This window comes from Bufo bufo, chromosome 1, assembly GCF_905171765.1.
Source record: "Bufo bufo chromosome 1, aBufBuf1.1, whole genome shotgun sequence".
NCBI lineage: Eukaryota > Metazoa > Chordata > Amphibia > Anura > Bufonidae > Bufo > Bufo bufo.
In genome coordinates this window covers 245,458,882-245,483,151 of record NC_053389.1, presented here as the reverse complement: position 1 = coordinate 245,483,151, position 24,270 = coordinate 245,458,882, and the positions used below count along the sequence as shown (strand labels likewise).

At 44.6% G+C, this 24,270-nt stretch overlaps 1 protein-coding gene across 3 annotated transcripts in view; it reads right to left on the bottom strand.

Annotated features, from left to right (window-relative positions):
- Positions 1-24,270, bottom strand: part of SYN3 (synapsin III) — a 337,312-nt gene that overhangs the window by 26,456 nt on the left and 286,586 nt on the right. For all 3 annotated transcript variants that reach the window (XM_040438056.1, XM_040438067.1, XM_040438061.1), the window contains exon 7: positions 15,758-15,820. In XM_040438056.1, coding sequence (XP_040293990.1) covers positions 15,758-15,820 — 63 coding nt within the window. The remainder of the gene's footprint in view (positions 1-15,757; positions 15,821-24,270) is intronic.

Here is a 24,270-nt window from a genome sequence, read left to right as displayed (position 1 = left end):
GTGCCAGTAATGACAGCCCCCCCATCATGTGCCAGTAATGACAGCCCCCCCATCATGTGCCAGTAATGACAGCCCCCCCATTATGTGCCAGTAATAACAGCCCCCCCATTATGTGCCAGTAATGACAGCCCCCCCCATTATGTGCCAGTAATGACAGCCCCCCATTATGTGCCAGTAAAGAAAGCCCCCCCATTATGTGGCAGTAGCCAGAGACCCCCATTATGTGGCAGTAGCCAGAGACCCCAATTATGTGCCAGTAGCCAGAGACCCCCATTATGTGCCAGTAGCCACCAGTATTGTACACAAAAAAAAAAAAAAACACTTATACTTACCTCCTTGGCAGCGATGCGATGCAGGCCTCTTCCGGCCTGTGTCCCGCGCTGTACGGCTCTGGCGGCCTCTGATAGGCTGCCGGCCTAGTGCCGGCAGCCTATCAGAGGAAGGGAAAGGGACACGCCTCTCCCTCCCCTGCCCCGATACAAATGACTATGGAGATGAACGCTTCCACAATGGAAGCGTTCATCTCCCTGTGCGCCGCCGCCGCCCCCCTTCCCCCCACTTCTGAACAGCTCGGGGGGGTGGGGGCAACGGAAATTGCCCCGTTGCCCCCCTGGATCCGCCAGTGCTGCTCGCCCCAGGGGGGGGGGGGGCACTTGCCCCCCCCCCCTTGCCCCTCCCTGCGGACGCCCATGTACTGAAGTCTGAATGGACCCTAATAGATATAAATCAATAGGAGAAAGCTTTCCAATTAAATGGAAATTCCAATAATCTAGCAATGACCAGGGTAGCAGATTTTTGGGGTTATATGGTAGCCAAAACTGGAAATTCCATGTTTTACCAGGTGGCGGACTCTCTCAGGTATTACCTGATCCACTTCATCAGAATCAGAAATGTTCCTGGATCTGATTATTTCCACAGTACAGTTGTACAGATGATGAGCACATACAGTGCACAGTGACCCACGTGTGGCACATTCCAGGCCACATGATGGCCATTATTAGTTCTACATGAGCCATCGCCCAAGCTTCGTGGTTTACAAATGTGCAAGTTTGACAGAAATTAGATGACCATGATATGTCACTGAAAGGACAAGTCAGAGCCCCAGAGATGTATGGATGAGCACATGGAGTTCACCCTTGGTGTGCTTTATTCAGTTTCTCCAGCATGGCCAGACCTACAGTGGTGTGCATACTTACCTGATCCCTGCCGCTGGGTTCTGGCACCCCTCGGGCGCCTCAGTCCTGGTCTCCCAGCTTTAGCATCCTGTTTGACACTGGTCACATGACCACCGCAGCCAATGTGTCATGTCACTGGGCCACATGACACATCACCACTGCAGCCAATTATTGGCTGCAGTGCTCACGTGACCGGCGTCAAACAGGATGTTCACATAGCTGGAACCCAATGGCATGGATCAGGTAAGTAGGCTCACTACCCCTGGGCCGGCAATACTCCAATTTCACATTGAAATTTCTGTATCTGCCCGGAGTACTCCAAACACTACATATTTATGCTCCATATACCTGTTTTTCCATGTGAGAACTTTTTTCCCCCCCTTTTCTCAGCTTCACTGCATCCTGGCCAGATGTTTACATGCAGAACTTCCTGTTTCATCAGCTTCCTGGTGGGTTTTTTAACCAATCCCAGGTTGCTTTGATGTTTCTCACTGTTCTCTCTGCAGTAATCATTCCAACCACATCTCCCTTCTTGTTAGCTATTTGGAGCATGTAATATTAGGGATACTCATTATAAAATAGGAGAATCCCTTCAATGGCAACCTGATCAGCTCCCTTAACATCTTTATAGCTGTAAGCTTCCCCAAAAAAACAACAACTAGGTGGTATTGTACCCACTAAACAGGGGGTGGGGAGTAGATTGCCAGTCCTATTTTTGATCCCTCTCAGCTATTCAGCAGAGCCAAGAATGGCCACATAGGTCATTAGGTTACACATCCTGAAGACCTCTTCCTAAAATACATGACATGTTTCTAACAAGTCAAGTTGGGAAGACTAACTTTTTTCACCCAGGCCTCAGATGGGCCAATTTGTGCCCGTTTTGAAAAAAATAAAATAAAGAGAAACTCCACTTGTAACATTTTAATCGTGAATTATACTCTTTATGTCATCCAGAGCTGCATTCAAAATGCAGCGGCTTTCCTGTTGCCAAAGAGCTGTGCACCATGACATTTAAACTTTCTGTTGTATGCTATGTTGCAGAGCTGTACGCCTTCTTCATCAGGGAGCTTCCAGGTAGATGTAAGCAACCGTTGTTTCTGCATGGTATCTAAGGGTGGCATGACAGCCATGCTTGCCCATTGACTGTGGGGGATCATTTCATCCTGTTCCTGCACTGTCATCATTATAGTGATGTCCCAGTACAGGACCCTGGTCCAGAGATGTCAATCATACTAGAACAGTCCCACCCACATTCAGCTGCTCAGCTTATAAACATTGGGCACAAGTGTGTCCCCTACTTCTAATATTTCACTTTTCGTCATGGGTTGTGCACTAATTTCTAGACCTCTCAGACTGGCGGGACCCCCATTGATGATCATACTTACCTGATCCCTGGCGCTGGGTCTCGTCTCATTTGCTGATTGTCTCGGGTCCCTCCATGTAAACTTCCTGTTTGATGCAGCTGCAGCCAATCACTGGCCACTGCTCCCCTTGCTTCATGTCAAGTGGTCACATGACACAAAAGAAGCAGATCCCTGATGTGGTCAGTGACTGGCTGCAGTGCCGTCAAACCTGAAGCTTACATGGAGGGACCCGAGACATCGGAGGTAAGCCTGATTACCAACGAGGATCCTGACAGTCTGAGAGGTCTGGACATGAGAACACAATCCCTTTAAAATAAGCTGATCATTGGGATCTCCAGAGATCAGATATAATGTGTGGAGGAATCTCCGAGCAAGTGTTCCATCCTTCTTCAGCGCCACCTCAGGAGAAATGAAGTATTACATGGCCTTTTTGAAATCAATGAGCTATCTACGTGTATGTAATGCATGGATAGGCCGAGTCCTTGAGCGAGACGCTCTCTGCGCTGTCTATTAACAGAATGCACTAACAGGCTACTGGTTTTTTAAACCCCTTTAAGACATTTTAAAATAAACTATTAGTACACATGTCAGTCTGTGGAGCATTGGTTTCCATTGGCAAGCAGCAACATTTTAAAAGCAGCTCTGGATGTGAATGGAGTATAAGATAGGATATACTGTAATTCCAAATCAGTACAAAGTAACTATATAAGTGTAGATAATAGTCATGGAAAATTCTATTTAGCTAGCAGGTATATAGGCTGGTGCTGCACTACCTTGGGGCCACATGTGATGCCATTCTGTGTGGGCCCCCAACATGCTCGTCTGTGTCAGGTGATGACTCGCTTGGTGCACAGTGCAGCAGCATTAATGGTGCACTGCGTGGGGGTTTCCTGGACACATGTGCCTCTCCAGAGAAGAGGGCAAATTTGGGAGAAGGGGATCTCCATTTTCTTGACAGGACGGTGTCCTGGAAGTGGAAGCCCGTTAAGAGTTATTGTTTCAGTCTGATAATGAGGCCCATCGGACCAGAAAAGGTTGTGCATTTCTGACAGGACAGACACATTACAGCCACATGGCCTGACTTCCCATAAAGTTCTGCTCTGGTGGTGCTTGAGGGATTTATTTTTACCACTATCTACGACAGACTCCTTATCAAAGCAGCCATCCAGCTGGGAAAACACAACGGGAGCATCAGGATTGTTGTCTTACATGTGGGAGTGGAGGCCAATGACATCACTTGGCCGGACAGACGTTCGCAATTTGGGGGCTGGGAGAAGTGGGGTGAGGATTTTAAATTCATTATCCAGCTTCTGTTCCTCTTATAAAAATATTTATCAAGATGCCGATGTGCCGACCAGGAGGAGCAGGAATAAGACATGAAAAATCTAAAGGACTGGGAGACGGGAAGATGGGTGCTGTGTCTGTCCTGCAGACAGAAGATGACAGACCACTTCTGACAGCACCCAGTTCTTCTTCCAAGGCCTCTTCTCCATGAGTTAGTTAGTAGATCCCTTGTTCCATTTGTTCTCACTTCTATAATTCCTTCATATCCCCCAGTAGTGAACGCCAGGAAACCTCCCAACATACACGTTAAAAGTGTCCATATGCTTCCGTTGGCAGATGGAAGTCACAAGAGTGTATTCTTGGCCCCTGTCTGACTGGTATACATTATTATACCGCAAAAGAAAAGAATAGCATAGTAGAACAAAAAAACATTTAAAGGGGTTGTCTCATATAAGACAATGGGGGCATGTCGCTAGGATATGCCCCCATATGCCCCCAGACTCCGGTCCGGCCACCACCAAGTGCTCTCCCCATAGAAGTTAATGGGAGCGGAACACGCATGACCAACCACCGCTCCCATTCACTTCTATGGGCCTGACGGAAACAGCCGAGCCAGCTCTCAGCTATTTTTAGCAGCCCCATAGAAATGAATGGAGGGCGGCTGCGCAGTGCACCCTCCACCACTTTTGGGGATCCGTTTAGGAGTTTAGGTGCAGGTCCCATATCAGACAATGGGAGCATATCCTAGCGATATGCCTCCATTGTCTCAAATGAGACAGCCCCTTTAACTGATGCCATAATTGGCTAAGTAGGCTGTGGGTGACAGATGCTATATGGCATCCATGACTGGTCTCTGCTGAATGTATGCATCTGGAAGCTTCGGTGATGTCACTGTCCCCATATGGACAGTTATCACTGGAGATTCCTTGGTGCCAGAGCACCTCTCACTATCTCAAGAGTTTCCTCCCCTCCAGCCATGCATAGGAAAAAGTGCTGTAATTCCCAGAAGCCTTTGTCCATTCAGCTGAAGGGAGTTCTCAAGTTGAGATAGTATAGCAGCCAGTCCCCGAATCCATATTCGGAGTGCTCCCCTCTCGCTCTCTTTTTTATTCTTTATTAAGAATAAGCAGATTTGTACCTGTGAAACTGGCTGACCTGTTACTCTGATGCCTCCGCCCTGTGTCAGTGATTGCACTGGCTACCCATACACTATAGAATCCAATTCAAACTGCTCGTCCTTACCCACAAAGCCCTCCACAGTGCTGCCCCACCCTACAGCTCTTCCCTCATCTCTGTCTACCACCCTACCCGTGCTCTCCGTTCAGCCAATGACTTACGACTGACTTCCACAAAAATCCGAACCTCTCTCTCCCGGCTCCAAGATTTCTCCTGAGCTGCACCGATTCTTTGGAATGCCCTACCCCAAGAAATCAGGCTTAATCACAACATGCACAGTTTTAAGCGTTTGCTAAAAACACATCTTTTCAGGGTGGCCTATCACCTCCCTTGATCTAACCTCCCATAGCCCATTTATCATTCCCTGAAGCTGAGCCTCCACTGCACCCAGAAGCACTTTGTATATTGGCCGCTGACCGGCTCATGTGGCCTTATATCTGCTCCCCTATTCTCCCAAGATGGCTGGACTATCGTACATAACAAGCACTTCTACCTTTTGTGTCACCCCTATCCCCTCATAGATTGTAAGCTCTTGTGAGCAGGCCCTCATTCCTCTTGTTGTTATAATCGACTTGTCTGTTACTATGTTATTTATGACCGTTTGTACATGAACCCCTGAATTGTAAGGCGCTGCGCAATATGTTAGCGCTATATAAATAAAGATTATTATTATGTGCACTTGGCAGCTGAAGGCATCTGTGTTGGTCCCATGTTCATATGTGCCCGCATTGCTGAGAAAAATTATGTTTTAATATATGCAAATGACCCTCTAGGAGCAACAGGGCATTGCCATTGCACCTAGAGTCTTTGCTCTCTCTGCAACTGCTGCGCCTACTGCACTTTGATTGACAGGACTAGTTCATGTAAATGTCATCACGCCTGGCCCATGACTTCTCCTAAAGTCAATCAAAGTGCAGAGCGCACGGCAGTTGCAGAGAGAGCAGAGCCTCTAGGAGTAACCGCAACGCCCCAATTACTCTTACAGGCTCATCTGAATATATTTAAACATCATGTTCCTTTTAAAAGTTGTATAATTTGGTATGAGGTAACAAGAAACGAGACCAGTGTTTTTTTTTGCAAGAAGTTGCACCGTATGTAGTTATAATGGGGTGCTCAGTTCTATTATTTATTGTATGCACTTATATAGCGCTACTATATTCCGCAGCGCTTTACAGACATTATAATCCAAGTGTCCCCAATGGGGCTCACAACCTAAGGTCTCTATCAGTATGTCTTTGGAGTGTGGGAGGAAACCCATGCAAACACGGGGAGAACATACAAACTCCATGCAGATATTGTCCATGGTCGGATTCGAACCCAGGACTCCAGCGCTGCAAGGCACCAGTTCCATCTATTAAGATGAAGCGCCCTATAGTAGGAGTGAACATCAGGTATCTCTAGGCCTCCTGTTTGTCTACTATTAGATAAAAGTGAATGAGCTAGTTGGGAACGTTTGCCTTTCCATATAAATTTAGAAAATAGTCAATGAATAGTTCGGAAGACGGATGGGGGAAGATCCATCTGTTGTGCTCCAATACAAAATGTATAATAAGGCCCAGCCTATTATGTACCATTTCTAACATCTAGCTCTTAGCCATCTTCTCTACATTTTTTTCTCCATGCACTGTTCCAGTCTGTGTATCTTGGGCTCACAAAAAGATTCTGTCTATCCTTACAGCACCTCTGCTGGACAAAAAGAGGTAATACAGGAGTATTACATGACACCTATTGCAATCCATGACCAACCACCATTTTCATTGGCCACCAGAGTAGAGAGTTGCCATCGAAAGGACTCTATGGTCAAATTCTCCTGGTAACAAAAAAACGACATTGCATTAAACTGCACAGCAAATGATTAGACGGAATGATGTACTGTCCCTTTAATTGGTACTATGTCATAAAATACCTTATCATACTGAAAGGGTTCCTGCCATCTTAAATAACTTTAGTGTATTTTGTGACTCGGGATCTAGTTTGGGGGTACCAGACCACACATAATCTGACAAAAAGTTAAAATCAATAGCACAAAAGCCTCAGTGTGCTGCAGTGTGTCTGGTGTGTATAAGCTGATTACAGGGACTGACTGGAACGTCATTGTGAATCTCCACAAAATGGCCATTGTTTCCCCACCAGACATGCATGGGAAGATGGTGGGTGTCTCGCTAGTTTCCATAAATACATCAGGCTGAGTAAAGGACAAACCAGCGGCAGATGAGACACCTTTATGGAATTTACTCACTGAAGTGATCAGATACTGTTCTGGAGCAGGGTGTAAGTTGAGGGTCACATTCATACTTGGTGACATCTCCTCTTGTTGTGGTGGCATAGTAATGGTCATACACTTGCTGGACATCATCCTCCTGTGCTATGTCATTCAAAGCTCTTTCAACTTGGACCTGTAGTTCAGATATGGTGGTGCATCGGAGATCTATCGCCCCATCCAGCCTCAGACGTTCTGAAATCTGGTGATCCAGCTGACCAGGGGAGCCGCTGGAAAGCCTGAAGAGGTGCAGTGTGTAGTCATTGGAAAATCCTTGTCTCCAGAGTCTAAAAAAAGGCAGTACAACTGGTTCCCCAATGTCCTGGACATAAACAAAGGCTGGTGGATGTTCCCTCCACGAATAACAGATGGGAACAGCCATGGTAGCTAATGGCGCCCCACACCATGACACCTGGTGTTGATCCTGTGTGTGATAGGAATAGGCGCTCTTCAGCTCTCAAGTGAACTCTGATGCCATGGCAAATAGTGAAATAATCACATATCTATCTCATTATCAAATTGTACAACCCCCCCCAAAAAAAAAAAATATATCTTTTTTGATTCCAGGTTGTAATGCAACAAAACTGGAATAACGCAATGGCAGTGAAAACATTTCCAAGGCTATCTATCTATCTATCTCATATCTATCTATCTATCTATCTATCTCATATCTGACTATCTCATATCTATCTATCTATCTATCTCATATCTGACTATCTCATATCTATCTATCTATCTATCTCATATCTGACTATCTCATATCTATCTCATATCTATCTAATCTATTATCTCATATCTATCTATCTCATATCTATCTATCATCTATCTATCTCTCTATCTATCATCTATCTATCTATCATATCTATCTATCATCTATCTATCTATCTATCTCATATCTATCTATCTATCTCATATCTATCTATCTATCTATCTATCTCATATCTCTCTATCTATCTCTCTATCTATCTATCTATCATATCTATCTATCATCTATCTATCTATCTATCTCATATCTATCTATCTATCTAATATCTGTCTATCTCATATCTATCTCATATCTATCTAATCTATTATCTCATATCTATCTATCTCATATCTATCTATCATCTATCTATCTCTCTATCTATCATCTATCTATCTATCATATCTATCTATCATCTATCTATCTATCTATCTCATATCTATCTATCTATCTCATATCTATCTATCTATCTATCTATCTCATATCTCTCTATCTATCTCTCTATCTATCTATCTATCTATCTATCTATCTATCTATCTATCTATCTCATATCTATCTCATATCTATCTATCTATCTATCTCTCTATCTATCTATCTCTCTATCTATCTCTCTATCTATCTCTCTATCTATCCATCTCAGTGCTCCAGACTAAAAAAAAATAAACAGGAGCTATTGGCTCCTAAACTGAAAAATTTAGAAGCCAAATAAAATTTTTAGTCGCCAAATTGAAAATATATATAATTATAATAATAAAAAAAAGACTTTGAGAAGATGAGACGCAGGTCACAGTAATGAGCCAGCACGACTTATAGGAGAATACAGCACCACGTACCTATTACATCCAGTGACATCTACTGTCATGTAGACCTTCTCTTTCCTCTTCTCCTCCATTTGACCGAGACCTCCATGGCAAATTCTTTCAGCCGCATCTCGTCTCTACAGAGTTTGTTACAGACACGATAGATTTCTCAATTTTTCCATCAACCTCCTCATCCTGGTGTCCCAACAATATCATCCTGCTGCCATTCCCAATACTGTGCCAGTGGTGCTCCCCAATGCCCCAGGTACTATACTGCTGAAAAAATAGTGACCCCCACTAGAAATAATGTCCCTATAGTGTCTACAGCAATTTTAAATGCCACCTAGAGTGCCCCCAGTAATAATAATAAAACCTTATATTAATTCCCACACACACTGCCCTCACATAGTAATTTCCCCCCACACTGCCCGTACAATAGTAACTTCCCCCCTTACTGCCCTCATGTAGTAATTTTCTCCCACACTGCCCCCATATAGTAATTACTCCCCCACTAACCCCACAGTAGAAATATGCTCCACAGTATTAATGTCCCCCCCATACTGTCCTCTAGTGCCCCCCTTATGGCTAGTAATGTCTCCCAGTGCCCCCTTTATGGCCAGTTATGTCCCCCCCCAGTGCCCCCCTTATGGCCAGTAATGTCCCCCAGTGCCCCCCTTATGGCCAGTAATGTCCCCCAGTGCCCCCCTTATGGCCAGTAATGTCCCCCCAGTGCCCCTCTTATGGCCAGTAATGTTCCCCCAGTGCCCCCCTTATGGCCAGTGATGTGCCCCCAGTGCCCCCCTTATGGCCAGTAATGTCCCCCCAGTGCCCCCCTTATGGCCAGTAATGTCCCCCCAGTGCCCCCCTTATGACAAGTAATGTCCCCCCCAGTGCCCCCTTTATGGCAAGTAATGTGCCCCCCTTATGGCCAGTAATGTCCCCCCAGTGCCCCCCTTATGGCCAGTAATGTCCCCCCAGTGCCCCCCTTATGGCCAGTAATGTCCCCCCAGTGCCCCCCTTATGGCCAGTGATGTGCCCCAGTGCCCCCTTTATGGCAAGTAATGTCCCCCCAGTGCCCCCCTTATGGCCAGTAATGTCCCCCCAGTGCCCCCCTTATGGCCAGTAATGTTGGCACTTAAAAAAAAAAAAAAAGCTAAAATCTTATACTCACCTGTGTCCTTTCGCTGGCGCTCACTAGGTGCTGCTACGGCCCGGGATGGTGCAAAGCAGACGCGTACACCTCACTGCTGTGCATCCCGGCACAGGCGGGCGTGATGATGTCATCACGCCCGCCTGCGCTGGGATTTCATTACCAAATAGACCTCAGGCCTGTAGCGTAGGTGATCGGCGGTAGGGTTGTCAGGATATAAAAATTTTGATTTGATTTCGATACTATAAAAAAGTATTTCGAAACTAGATACCATTCGATACCACACAAAAAAAATAAAACACCAAAAAAGCCGCGTACATTCCGCATTTTATGGAACGTCCGGCCCATAATAGAACAGTCCTATCCAATTTTTTGGGGGGACAAGGTGACTAAAAAATGTCGAATCGCACAGTTATTATTTCTTTTCTGTTACGGCGGTTCACCGCATAGGAGATATTTTTTTATATTTTAATAGTTTGCACTTTTTCGGGCATGGCGATATGTAATATATTTTTTTTTATTGTTTATATATTTAATATGTAAAATTGGGCAATTTTAAACTTTTTGTATTTTGCTGAGTTTCTTTAAACTTTTTTTTTTAACTTTTTGCTTACTAACTATTAGCCCCCTTAGGGGCTAGAACCTGGGATTCTAGTTTCCTATTCACACTGTCCCTGCTGCCCTGTGCATAGTACACACAGCAGCAGGGAGCTTACCACGGCAGCCAGGGCTTCAGTAGCATCCTGGCTGCCATGGTAACTCAACGGAGCCCCGCGTACAGTGTTCATTTTAGGACATGGTCAGATATCATAGTCAAGTATCAGAATAATATCAGTGTTACACTGCTGGGGCTCTGATCACAACTGTGCCCCCTTGTGGCAGTGGCACAGGGGGCAGGGACTGCCTCCTTCTCCCCTGTGCTGCTGAGGAGAACATGGCACCTGCTGAGAGCAGAGCGTGCCATGTTCTCTAACAGATAATAGGCTGCGCAATATTCAGCTACAGCGCGGCAGCCCTGTCGCAAATGGCGACAAGGCTAAAATGTCTTGTCGCCATCTGCAAATTTTAAGGCGTATTGGCGACCATTTTGGTCGCCATCTGGAGCGCTGTATCTATCTATCTCATATCTATCTATTAAGAGTTGTAGTAACATTAATAGCATATCAGCATTTGTTGTTACCTGTCGGTAGATTCTCCACCTTTACACATTTTCTCATTTTCTATGGCCACCCAATATTCTAGAACACCTAATAACCTAGTCAGATCCTATTAATGTCTGTGAATTTCAATATTACACAGCACAGCTCATCAATATCCGTACTTCCTGATCCCTGTGATGTTAATAAGTCTTATAATTTTAAAAGTGAGAAGAACAATTCCCACATTCAAGCAGAAACAATTTGGCATAACACGTCCTGTACCCTTTCACATCTCAATATTTCTTTGGTGTTTTACTCTACAGTTGAACCATAGAATGGAAACTGGCCCCGTAGTCGATGACACTGGTCATTACATTAATTTGGGCAATTCAAGATACCATGTCAAGGTGTTAGAAAAACGCTTGAATTATAGCAATACATCATTAGTAATAATTTCACAGGCACAAAATGTACTTATCCACAACTAGAAATGTTCTCTTGTTCTCCGACCCAGGGCAATTTAATCCGCAGCTTCAGTGGATAGAGACACAATGTTCCCCCAGTGGTAGAAGGAAATGTTTTCCATAGACCGTTGTTAGCAGAAGGGACCGTCCCAGTGGGGCCATCGGAATTACCACGTCTGTCCTGCTTACTTTGTACCATCATAAATCTAACACTTGGTATTCAACAAACTTACTGTTTTCAACCTAAAATCCCTGAAGGGAGGGTGAATTTACAACTGCCATAGTGAATTTTAAAGGGAACCTGTCACTGGTATTTTATGTATAGAGCTGAGGACATGAGTTGCTAGATGGCCGCTAGCATATCCGCAATACCCAGTCCCCATAGTTCTGTGTGCTTTTATTGTGTAAAAAAACCTATTTGATCCATATGCAAATTAACCTGATATGTGTCCTGTACGTGAGATGAGTCCAGCGTGAAGGAGCCCAGCACCGCCCCGCATCCTCAAAATCTCCTCCTTGCTCCCCGACGTCAGGGAAGGAACACTATGACGACACTACGCATGCGCTAGCTCGCGCATCACGAGATTACAGCGCTCTGGCTTTCTGACGTCGGGGAGCAAGGAGGAGATTCTGAGGATGCGGGGCAGTGAACACAGAACTATGGGGAATGGGTATTGCACATGTGCTAGCGGCCATCTAGCAACCCATGTCCTCAGCTCTATACATCAAATCCCGGTGACAGGTTCCCTTTAAAGGGTAAGTGCCACTTGGACAGTCCTCTTTGTATGACTTCATCACTTTTGCCGTATGGTTTTCAAGACCATGCCAAGAATATACAAGTCCATTCTTGGAGCAGTCACCACGCAGACCCCTTGCAAAGTTGCAGTCGGAGCTTGCTTACAGTTTAGCTCCATTCAATGGAACTAAAAATGGAGACAGTTTGCATGAAAACCCACAGTAGAAACCACAGCACTGCAAAGCCTTTGTGTGAACCTACCCTAAAGATGTTCTACTAAAGACAACCTAGAGTTGCATTGGAAACCCATACCCGCCACTGTACCGCTAATTCCGGCAGCACGGGCACCGCTCCACTGACTCTATGTCTATCGCAGGTCCAGTGCTGATGTGGGTCAGCTGTCAACCACACCAGAACTACTCCAAAAGGTAGCGACCTTGAGCGAGGTCCAGATACCTGCATAGGGGTTAAAGGGTAAATACCAGAATATTTCCCTTAGGTTTGGCCCAAAGTCAAACCATGTGTGGAGTTGTATTTTGCAAAAGGTTGAGTGCCACCAGTTAGAGTCCATTGTCATGGGGTATCAAGTTTGATCACTTGGTACTTTTAACCAAGTGATCCAATGCACCCACTAGATTTTGGCTGCCTACTGGGCGCAAACTACTCTGCCCAATAGAATGTCTGAATTTACAGATCAGATCATGGTTCCAACACAAGATTCACTCATTTTTCATGTTTAGAAAGTTGTTTGGTACACGTCTCTAGTCTCAATACTGGTCCACCATCAAGAATTTACTAGAACTTAAGCCCATGACATTTCTTTGGCATACAATGGCAGTGGTAAACTTAAACCTTACAACTTTTGGGCCTAATGTAATTTCAATCTTGGAATTCATTCCTGGAGTCACCTTAGAAGATGAGTAATTAGAAAGCAGTACCTCAGCTTGTAACCCCCTTAGATTATGAGGTCTGTTGGTGCCTGAAATGTGTGTGGTGGCTTCACTAATCCCAGCCTGAGTAGCTCTTTTGAGACCAGATTACTTCTACACCTACAGGGAGAAGTTTGAAAAGTAATACTACGTTGGGTGGTTGCTTTTTAAGCAATTCAACACATTTTGCAAACCCAACCCAGAGGTATCAGAAATGGTAAAGGCAGCCATTTTGTAATGTTATGATGAAAATTGTTTCCCTGGGTGGCTTGATGGGATGGTAAGTGGTCAGTGCATAAAGACCTCAGTGATGAGGGCCTGATAAACCTCCCCTTCCTTGTAAGCCCCTCAGATTATGGGTTTCCTCAAATGTGTGGTGGCTTCACTAGTTCCAGCCTAAAGACCCAAGCATGATAACACTATCGTTATTTTGCAAATATCTGCATCACTTTCCAGAGATGGTTTAATTAATTGGTTATTGGACGGCTCCACTGGACACTACAGTGGTTTGAGGTGCAACTGCTGTGACTCACCCAGTCAGTAGTAAAATGTTTGAAAAAATGTGGTAGCAGGCACTCTCTGATTTGGAGTCACATATTAGTTGTAGCAATGAGTACAGATAATACTGAGTAATCATTAAATTAGATGTATTTCTATAAATCACAGAATAACAGGTAATACAAAGATAAGTGACAATAATATAATAAAAGTGATAAATAATAGGATGAATAAGCAATAGGTAGTAGTCCCAAATACTAATAAATAGAAGGACATAAAAGATAGTAAAACCAGGTGACTGTTAGAATGAGTCAATCTTGCACATATAGTCCTTCCATTAGTAAAAATTAAATACTATCGATTTTTGTGATATTTGCTGGCAAACTTGTAAGTTTCGGGTTGTAGCTAATCTGAAATTATATTGCTGGTCCCAAGTACAAGTCTTAGTATACTGCTGGTATCAAGTTAAAATCGTATTCAATAAAACCACAGAGAACCCTCCTGTTGATTAGTATCGTATCAGAGGGAGTCTGTCAACGGAACTTACGTGCGGGGTGGGTATTCTTGGGTAGCTAGTGCCTTCACGCGGCGTCCCGCGTCTTCTTTGGCATCTAAAATCGCTTACCTCTCGATGTTTTTCCCCTACGAAGCTCTTCCGATTTTTGGTCGATTGTAGCCTTACCCGGTTCTCTGTGGTTTTATTGAATACGATTTTAACTTGATACTAGCAGTATACTAAGACTTGTACTTGGTACCAGCAATATAATTTCGGATTAGGGCTCTTTCACACTTGCGTTCTTTTCTTCCGGCATAGAGTTCCGTCGTCGGGGCTCTATGCCGGAAGAATCCTGATCAGTTTTATCCTAATGCATTCTGAATGGAGAGAAATCCGTTCAGGATGCATCAGGATGTCTTCAGTTCCGGAACGGAACGTTTTTTGGCCGGAGAAAATACCGCAGCATGCTGCGCTTTTTGCTCCGGCCAAAAATCCTGAACACTTGCCGCAAGGCCGGATCCGGAATTAATGCCCATTGAAAGGCATTAATCCGGATCCGGCCTTAAGCTAAACATCGTTTCGGCGCATTGCCGGATCCGACGTTTAGCTTTTTCTGAATGGTTACCATGGCTGCCAGGACGCTAAAGTCCTGGCAGCCATTGTAAAGTGTAGCGGGGAGCGGGGGAGCAGTATACTTACCGTCTGTGCGGCTCCCCGGGCGCTCCAGAGTGACGTCAGGGCGCCCCACGCTCATGGATGATGTGTCGCATGGATCACGTCATCCATGCGCATGGGGCGCTCTGACGTTATTCTGGAGCGCCCCGGGAGCCGCACGGACTGTAAGTATACTGCTCCCCCGCTCCCCACTACTACTATGGCAACCAGGACTTTAATAGCGTCCTGGCTGCCATAGTAACACTGAACGCATTTTGAAGACGGATCCGTCTTCAAATGCTTTCAGTTCACTTGTGTTTTTCCGGATCCGGCAGGCACCTCCGGCAAATGGAGTGTACGCCGGATCCGGACAACGCAAGTGTGAAAGAGCCCTAAGCTACAACCCAAAACTTACAAGTTTGCCAGCGAATATCGGAAAAATCAATAGTATTAAATTTTTACTAATGGAAGGACTATATGTGCAAGATTGACTCACTTTCCAGAGATGACCTGAGAAGTTTTTTTAATTGGACAGTTTGTATGGTCTACAGAGATGAAGCCTTGTAACCCCCACACTGTATGGGGTTCACCAGTGCTTCACTAGTACCTGCATTTTACTGGTTGCTCAAAAATGTTACCACAAAAGATGGCCAACGTTTTTATGGCCATGTGCTCATAATACAGACTCCATAGCTTTAGTCCAGAAAAAAAAAAACCTTTAAAATCTGCAGTATCCAAAAACTGAACAGCCCTTTCCATCTGGGCACAGAAATATGCAAAACAAGCACCTGGTTTGCTTGCGTAATTTTGAGCGCACAGCTGGGAGACCCTAAGTGGTTTCTGTAATATGTCACTACTCCATATGTAAACAGCACTGACACTTCTCTTACCTTGCCCATTCCTGCGTGAGCGTGCCCCATTTTCACCACCACTGGAAAATTTGGTGTTGTCAGCTGTGAAAAAAAAAAGGACAATGTCAGCTAATGTGAGGTTTATTATATATGGTCAGCATAACCTGTCCCAACATAGACATATGAAAAATATTTATTCATGTATTTTGTGTTACATTTATGAGTAATGTAATGTCTGTACATAGTAACTGTCCCAACAAAATAGTGCTTGCAACTCTGGAGTATAAGGCTACTTTCACATTAGCATTTTCAATTCCGCTATTGAGATCCGTCATAGGATCTCAATAGCGGAAGAAAACGCTTCAGTTTTGTCCCCATTCATTGTCAATGGGGACAAAACCGAACTGAACGAAAGGGAGTGCGCCAGAATGTATTCCGTTCTGTTTGGTTGCGCGCCCATCAAGGGCCGGAATAACGCTGCAAGGATCAGTACAGAATCAAGTAATGCAATGTCTGTACACAGTGACTCCACCAGCAGAATAGTGAGTGCAGCTCTGGAGTATAATACAGGATGAAACTAAGGATCGGTACAGGATAAGTAATGTAATTTATGTACACAGTGACTCCACCAGCAGAACAGTGAGTACAGCTCTGAAGTACAATACAGGATGTAACTCAGGATCAGTACAGAATAAGTAATGCATGTACACAGTGACTCCACCAGCAGAATAGGGAGTGCAGCTCTGGAGTACAATACAGGATGTAACTCAGGATCAGTAAAGGATAAGTAATGTAATTTAGGTACACAGTGACTCCACCAGCAGAATAGTGAGTGCAGCTCTGGAGTGTAATACAAGATGTAACTCAGGATCAGTACAGAATAAGTAATGCATGTACACAGTGACTTCACCAGCAGAATAGTGAGTACAGCTCTGGAGTGTAATACAGGATGTAACTCAGGATCAATACAGGATGAGTAATGTTATGTATGCACACAGTGACTCCACCAGCAGAATAGTGAGTACAGCTCTGGAGTACAATTCAGGATGTAACTCAGGATCAATACAGGATAAGTATGTATATACACAGTGATTCCACCAGAAGAATAGTGAGTGCAGCTCTAGAGTATAATACATGATGTAAGTCAGGATCAGTACAGAATAAGTAATACATGTACACAGTGACTCCACCAGCAGAATAGTCAGTACAGCTCTGCAGTGTAATACAGGATGTAACTCAGGATCAATACAGGATGAGTAATGTTATGTATGTACACAGTGACTCCACCAGCAGAATAGTGAGTACAGCTCTGGAGTATAATACAGGATGTAACTCAGGATAAAACAGGATAAGTAATGTAATGTATGTATAGTTTTTCCTTTTTAATAAATTTGCCAAAAATTCCCAAATTTTGTTTTTACTTACTCATTATGGGGTATTGAATGTAGAATCATGGGGGGGGGACTTTTTTATTTTTTTTATTTTAGCACAAGGCCACAACATAACAAAATGTGAAAAAAGTGAGAGTCTGAAGACTTTCCAAATGCACTGTAACTAAAGGGGGTTTTCCGAGACTGACACCCGGGATCCCTGCCGATCAGCTGTTTGAGAAGGCACCCGCGCTCGTAGTAGCGTCGCCACCTTCTCACAGCCTTGCCTAGGTCAGAGACATCACGTTCATGTGTCACATGGCCTAGGCGTAGCTCAGCCCCATTGAAGTGAATGGGCGATACCAAGCACAGCCGCTATACAATGTTTGGCACTGTGCTCGGTGAGCTGAGAGAGGGACGCAGCGCTACTGCGATTGCTCGTGCCTTCTCAAGCAGCTGATCGGTGGAGGCTCAAGGTGTTGGACCCCACCAATCAGATACTGATGAGCTATCCTGAGGATAACCCCTTTACAGGTGAACGGCGACAGCATTAAATGTGATAAAATAACAAAAGAAGCTATACTTCTCACTTTTCTCCCTTCTGCTGCCCGCGTCACACTCTAGTCCTGAGTGCAGAGGTGACGATCCATGCACACCATGGCTGCAGCAGTGACGTCCTGTATACAGCTAAGGCCAGTGATCGGGTGCACGGTGACCCTTCTTTGCAGAATGTCACCACTGCAGTCAGGAAAATGGCGCCAGTGCTGCAGTACCAGAACGCGACACTGGGAGAGCGCAGGGGAGAAAAGTATAGCTTCTTACACACTTACAGCTGCTGCCCGGGCTTTAATTCATTTAGACAACCACCTTAACATCTGTAACCCCACTTGTCATCCTGTGCTGCCATTACATCACATTATTTATTATGCCACTATGGGATATTTTGAAGTTTTCTTTTCCTGTAAAAGACCTACTTTCTGAAACAGGAAGAGACATCTCCACTCCCATCCCTTCCCCAAGACAAAAACGCTGCTTTGATATTTGCTCATTCGGCCTATGACCTGTAAGTAAACCAGTAGAGGGCTGACACAGGGTAGAACGGGCGTTAGATGAGTTGGATACACATGACCCAACTGACTAAAAGTAGCAACTGATTAGCTCATATGCATTAAATCAAAATGTAGCAAAATTGGACTGAGAAGTGGTGGAAACACTGAGTACACACATTTAAATAATTATACCGTACTAATCCAGATACACCTGTATTATACTCCAGAGCTGCACTCACTATTCTGCACATACATTTCTTATCTTGCACTGATCCTGAGTTACATCCTGTATTAGGCCCCTTTCACACGAGCGAGTTTTCCACGCGGGTGCAATGCGTGAGGTGAACGCATTGCACACGCACTGAATCCGGACCCATTAATTTCTATGGGGCTGTGTACATGAGCGTTGGTTTTCACGCCTCACTTGTGCATTGCGTGAAAATCGCAGCATGTTCTATATTCTGCGTTTTTCACGCAACGCAGGCCCCATAGAAGTGAATGGGGCTGCGTGAAAATCACAAGCATCCGCAAGCAAGTGCGGATGCGGTGCGATTTTCACCCACGGTTGCTAGGAGACGATTGGGATGGGGACCCGATCATTATTATTAGTACAACAGGGCTGGAGGGGTTAATTAAAAAAAAATATATATATAACTCACCTTAATCCACTTGATCGCGCAGCCCGGCTTCTCTTCTGTCTTCATCTTTGCTGTGCACAGGAAAAGGACCTTTGATGACGTCACTGCGCTCATCACATGGTCCGTCACATGATCCATCACCATGGTAAAAGATCACGTGATGGACCATGTGATGAGCACAGTGACGTCATCAAAGGTCCTATTCCTGTGCACAGCAAAGATGAAGACAGAAGAGAAGCCGGGCTGCGCGATCAAGTGGATTAAGGTGAGTTATTTTTTATTTTTTTTGTTTTTTTAACCCCTCCAGTGCTATTGTACTATGCATTCTGTATTAATAATGCTATTATTTTCCCTTATAACCATGTTATAAGGGAAAATAATACAATCTACAGAACACCTAACCCAAACCCGAACTTCTGTGAAGAAGTCCGGGTTCGGGACTGGGAACCAAACATGCCAATTTTTCTCACGTGCGTGCAAAACGCACAATGTTACAATGTTTTGCACCCGCGTGGAAAAAACGCAAACATGGAACGTAATCGCAGTGAAAACTGACTTGTTTTAGTGTCAAAATCGCACCATTTTCGCTGAACGCATCCGGCCCCAATCCACAATGCCCGTGTGAAAGGGGCCTTATACTTCAGAGCTGCACTCACTATTCTCCTGGTGGAGTAACTGTATGCATACATTACTTATCCTGTAGTGATCCAGAGTTATAGCCTGTATTAGGCTACTTTCACACTAGCGGCACAGACCTCCGGCAGGCTGTTCCGTCAGGTGAACAGCCTTTCGGATCCGTCCTGTTGCTAGTGAACGCATGCCCCCCAGACTGGCGCTCCGTCCCCATTGACTATAATGGGGGTCGGGGCGGAGTTCCCGGCGTGGCACGTCGTAGTTTTATTCCAGCAGCCTCTCGAATATAACTATGACATGTCCGACATTTATTCCGGCAGCCTCTCGTCGTGCACTGCCGTGCCTCGCCGGGAACTCCGCCCCGGCCCCCATTATAGTCAATGGGGACGGAGCGGCAGTCCGGGGGGCACGCGTTTACTAGCGGCAGGACGGATCCGACAGGCTGTTCACCCGACGGAATAGCCTGCCGGAGGTCCATGCCGCTAGTGTGAAAGTAGCCTTATACTCCAGGACGGGATTCACTATTCTGCTGGTGCAGCACTGTGTATATACATTATATTATTTATCCTGTACTGGTCCTCAGGTACATAATGTGTAATACTCCAGAGCTGTACTCACTATTCTGCTGGCGCAGCACTGTGTACATACATTACATTACTTGTCCTGTACTGATCCTGAGTTACATCCTGTATTACACTCCAGAGCTGTACTCACTATTCTGCTGGTGCAGTACTGTGTATATACATTACATTACCTATGTTGTACTGATCTAGAGTTACATCCTGTATTATACTCCAGAGCTGTACTCACTATTCTGCTGATGGAGTCACAGTATGCATACATAAATTATCCTGTAGTGATCCTGAGTTATAGCCTGTATTATACTGCAGAGCTGCATTCACTATTCTGCTGGTAGAGTCCCTGTGTACATACTTCACATTACTCACTCTGACATTACTGTTCACAGCCATTTCTTTTTTTTACAGTGTTAACCTCGCAGAATAAATGACATTATAACTTTATTCAGGCATTATAATTAAAGGTTTTTCCGAGACATAAATTCTGATGATCTATCCTCTGGTCATCAGTTTCTGATCAGTGGGGTCCGACACCTGGGACCCCCACGATCAACTGTTTGAGAAGGCAGCATTGCTCGCAGTAGCTCTGTGGCCTTCTCACAGCCTTACCTAGAACAGAGATGTCACGTTAATCGGTCACGTGGCCTAGAAGCAGCTCATCCCCATTGAAGTGAGTCAAGTATATAAAAATACACTAGCGGAAAATGAAAAAAGAACACCTGGAAAACACTGGGGGGAGCCCGATGACACTAGGTGGCAGCTGATGGCACTGGGGGGAGCTGATGGCACTGGGGGGGCAGCTGATGGCACTGGGGGGGCAGCTGATGGCACTGGGGGGGCAGCTGGTGGCACTGAGGTGGGGGAGAGCTGAAGGCACTGGGGGAATGGAGCTGATGGCTTAGGGGGATAGTGGAGCTGATGGCACTGGGGGAACTGATGCACTTGGGCTGATCGCACAGGGGGGAACAAAGGGTGTTGGGGACTGATGGCAGGGGGTCTGATGAGTTTTTATAAAGGAAAACAGTCTATTGATTCATTTTTTCTTATTAGATTACTCGATTAATCGTAAAAAATAATCAATAGAATACTCTATTTCTAAAATAATCGTTTACTGCAGCCCTAGGTCAGTTTAATATTGGGTGGTATCTCCCCTTGCTGTGATACAGGCATGGTAATGGTCATACAGATGCTGGATTTCCTCCTGTGGTACACGTATGTCATTCCAAGCTCTTTCACTCTGGATCCAAGGTGGTTTTTGGCTGCTGTACATAGGAGATCCATCACCTCATCCAGTCCAAGACACTATCCATGGGAGAGATCTGGCGATTGAGCAGGCTAGGGGAGCTGCAGGATATCCTGAAGAGCACATTATGTAGAGCATGCAGTGTGTGGCGGTCGTTATCTTAATGGAACACAGTCTATTAATTGAGTCAAAAAAGGTAGTAGGACTAGTTCCACAGTGTCCTGGACACACAGAAGGCTGGTCAATGTTCCCTCCGTGAATACCAGATGGGAACAGCCATGGTAGCTAATGGCACCCCGCACAATGACACCTGCGTCCTGTGTGTCTCCGCACTTTGCATGACAGCACTATTCGCTATCCAGCTCTCCTGTGATTTCTGATGTGGCCATCATTAGTACCAAGGCAGAACTTTCAGCACTGAACACTATTGTTTGCCACTGAAGACCACATCAGGATTTGCAGAAAAGTTTTTATTTTTGTTCATTAGTCATTGTTCATTTTGTTCTAATAGGAGATGACCATGTGACTTATTACACTGTATTGCAGTGTATTATGCCTGTTGTGTAGCCCTAATAGGAGTACAAGGTCGGCCTATCTGGAGGCCTTCACTTGGCCAACAAATGCCATGGAAACCAATTGACGCCCCTTGATCATGACATGGAGTTGCCAATGGGGTCACAGAGGAAGCCCCCTTCCTCTAGTTAACTAATTAGATACCGCTGTGAATAATGCTTTCAAAAGGGGTTAAATGGCTGGGTTCTGAGTTCCGGCAGAAGTGTATCAGCAATGTGCTGCAGCAGCCACCTCCCGTCTGTTGGTATATGCACAGGTCCTACATCAGAGCTCTGAGATAACAACTTTCTGAATAGACTTAATAAAGCTACATCCCAGCAATTCAGGCTGCCTGCAGTCACCACTAGAGGGAGCTCACTGTATACTGTTTCTACATTGAACTCAATAATATACGTAAGCTCCCCTAGTGGTGGCTGCAGGCTGCCAGAAAAATATAATAAACTGTGGAGAGGAATTTGTTAGGCGTGTGTTCCCAAATAATGGCTTAAAAAAGTCGCAAAATAGTGCTTTTGTGACTCTTCTGGGTTTATGTGCACAAAAATGTAATACTTTTTGTGCGTTTTCATCACTCTTGGCAATTTAGAAAATTGGGTGTGGTTAGCTAATAAAAATCCCCCTCTTGGTCTATACAGGGGATTTTAGAACTGGAACTCTGACTGCTGTAAACATACTATAAATAGAGAAATCAATCTGCACAGATTTTTGGACCAAAAACCGAGACGACAATAAAAACTGAAGATTCATGATAAGGAAGGAAAAATCAAAATCAGCACCATACCTAGATGTAGACGTAACTGGAAGATTCAGCCTCCATCCCCCAATATGCCATTTACAGTATTGATGCACCATGTAGCTAAGTAGCTTTTGGGAGGTGGAGGCGAGACTGCAGTCTCTCCACACCTTTGAATGTATTGGTCAAGACGTTACAAGTAGAAGGGGATTTTTTTTTACATAGGACTGCAGATAATCTGCAGTTACAAATCCAGCACTGCTACATCTGTAATTGATGTCCATTACAGCGTGCTGAACGTACAGCTTTAGATCCTCAAATCCAGTAAGACTGAACTTTGGGTCATTACAAATTAGCAACATTCCAGGGAACAAATTCATCTCCTGTTTGTAATATAGCACTTCACCCACACATTCTGCATCCCTATGACATGCAAGGAATTGTCTGTCCCGGGGCCTAATGAGCAACAGCAGTCACATGGGATCCGTTATCAGCACCAAACAAAGGAAATGAAAACAATGGTCACGCCATCTGTCATACATGATAAAAGCAAATTCTCCAGAAAAGAAAGCGAATCTTCTACAGTACGAAGACGTCATTTAAGACGTAATTTAAAGGGGGTTTCCAGAAATATGTCAAAAATTGTTATGGTAGCATCTCGCTAAGGTGTTTTTTCATTCCATTTTAAAATAAGGGTCATAGCAGATTTAAAGGGAATGTCCATTCATATTCCAGGTCCCAAAGGGACAGAGCATTACAGAGGAATAAAAAAAAAAGCACTAAAAATAAAATCCTGCGGTCATGCTCCGCCCCCAAGGTCCTAAACTAGATATAATGCAATATGTCAATTCTGCTTGGTGTCCCTTTACCTTTGATACTCACGAATATTGCCATTCACTGACTGTAAGCAGACATCTTGTAAATTTTGAAGAAACCCCAAAGTTGCAGATTTTGTCATAAGACAATGATTGCAGTTTTGTTTAGCTTTATCTCATAAGGCCCTATAGCAAAACTTAATCTGGGCCACTCTGCCCAATTTCCTAGTATGTATGCGTCAAAACACTCCCAGGCAACACTTAATGTAAAGTGCAACTTTGCAGATTTCTGACAAATGTTTTTTTTTTTTTTTTTTTTAAGTTTAAGAAAATTAAAAAGATTAAAAACCAAAAATTTACGTCCGTCTTATACCACTTTAAATACAGTGCTCACTCTAAATGCCATATTTCTCAATATATTTACACCTGACATCTGCCATAAATACATGGATAAATCTCTTGCTTACAGCTCCAAAGCCTTTCTTCCCTTCACATAGTATATTATAAAACTGTCTACTTGTAGCCACCACTAGGGGGAGCTCAGCACAGAGTAATTTATGCAATTCACATTTAAAGGGGTTTTCCAAAATTTTAATACTGATGATATCGATCAGCTGTTTGAGAAGGCAGCGGCGCTCGCAGTAGCGCAGCGGCTTCCTTTTCTGAGCTTTTCCTAGGCCAGTGACAACACGTTCATCGGTCATGTGACTTAGGGGCAGCTCAACTATTGGGGCTGCTCAGTGAATAGGTCTGAGCACGGTACCAAGCACAGCCACTGTACAATGTACAGCCCTGTGCTTGGTTTGCTGCAAGAAGGTTGCGGTACTCACCGGAGCACTGGTGCCTTCTCAAGCAGCTGATCAGTGGGGGTCGGACACCCATCAATCATAAACTGATGACCAATTCACAGGATGGGTCATCGG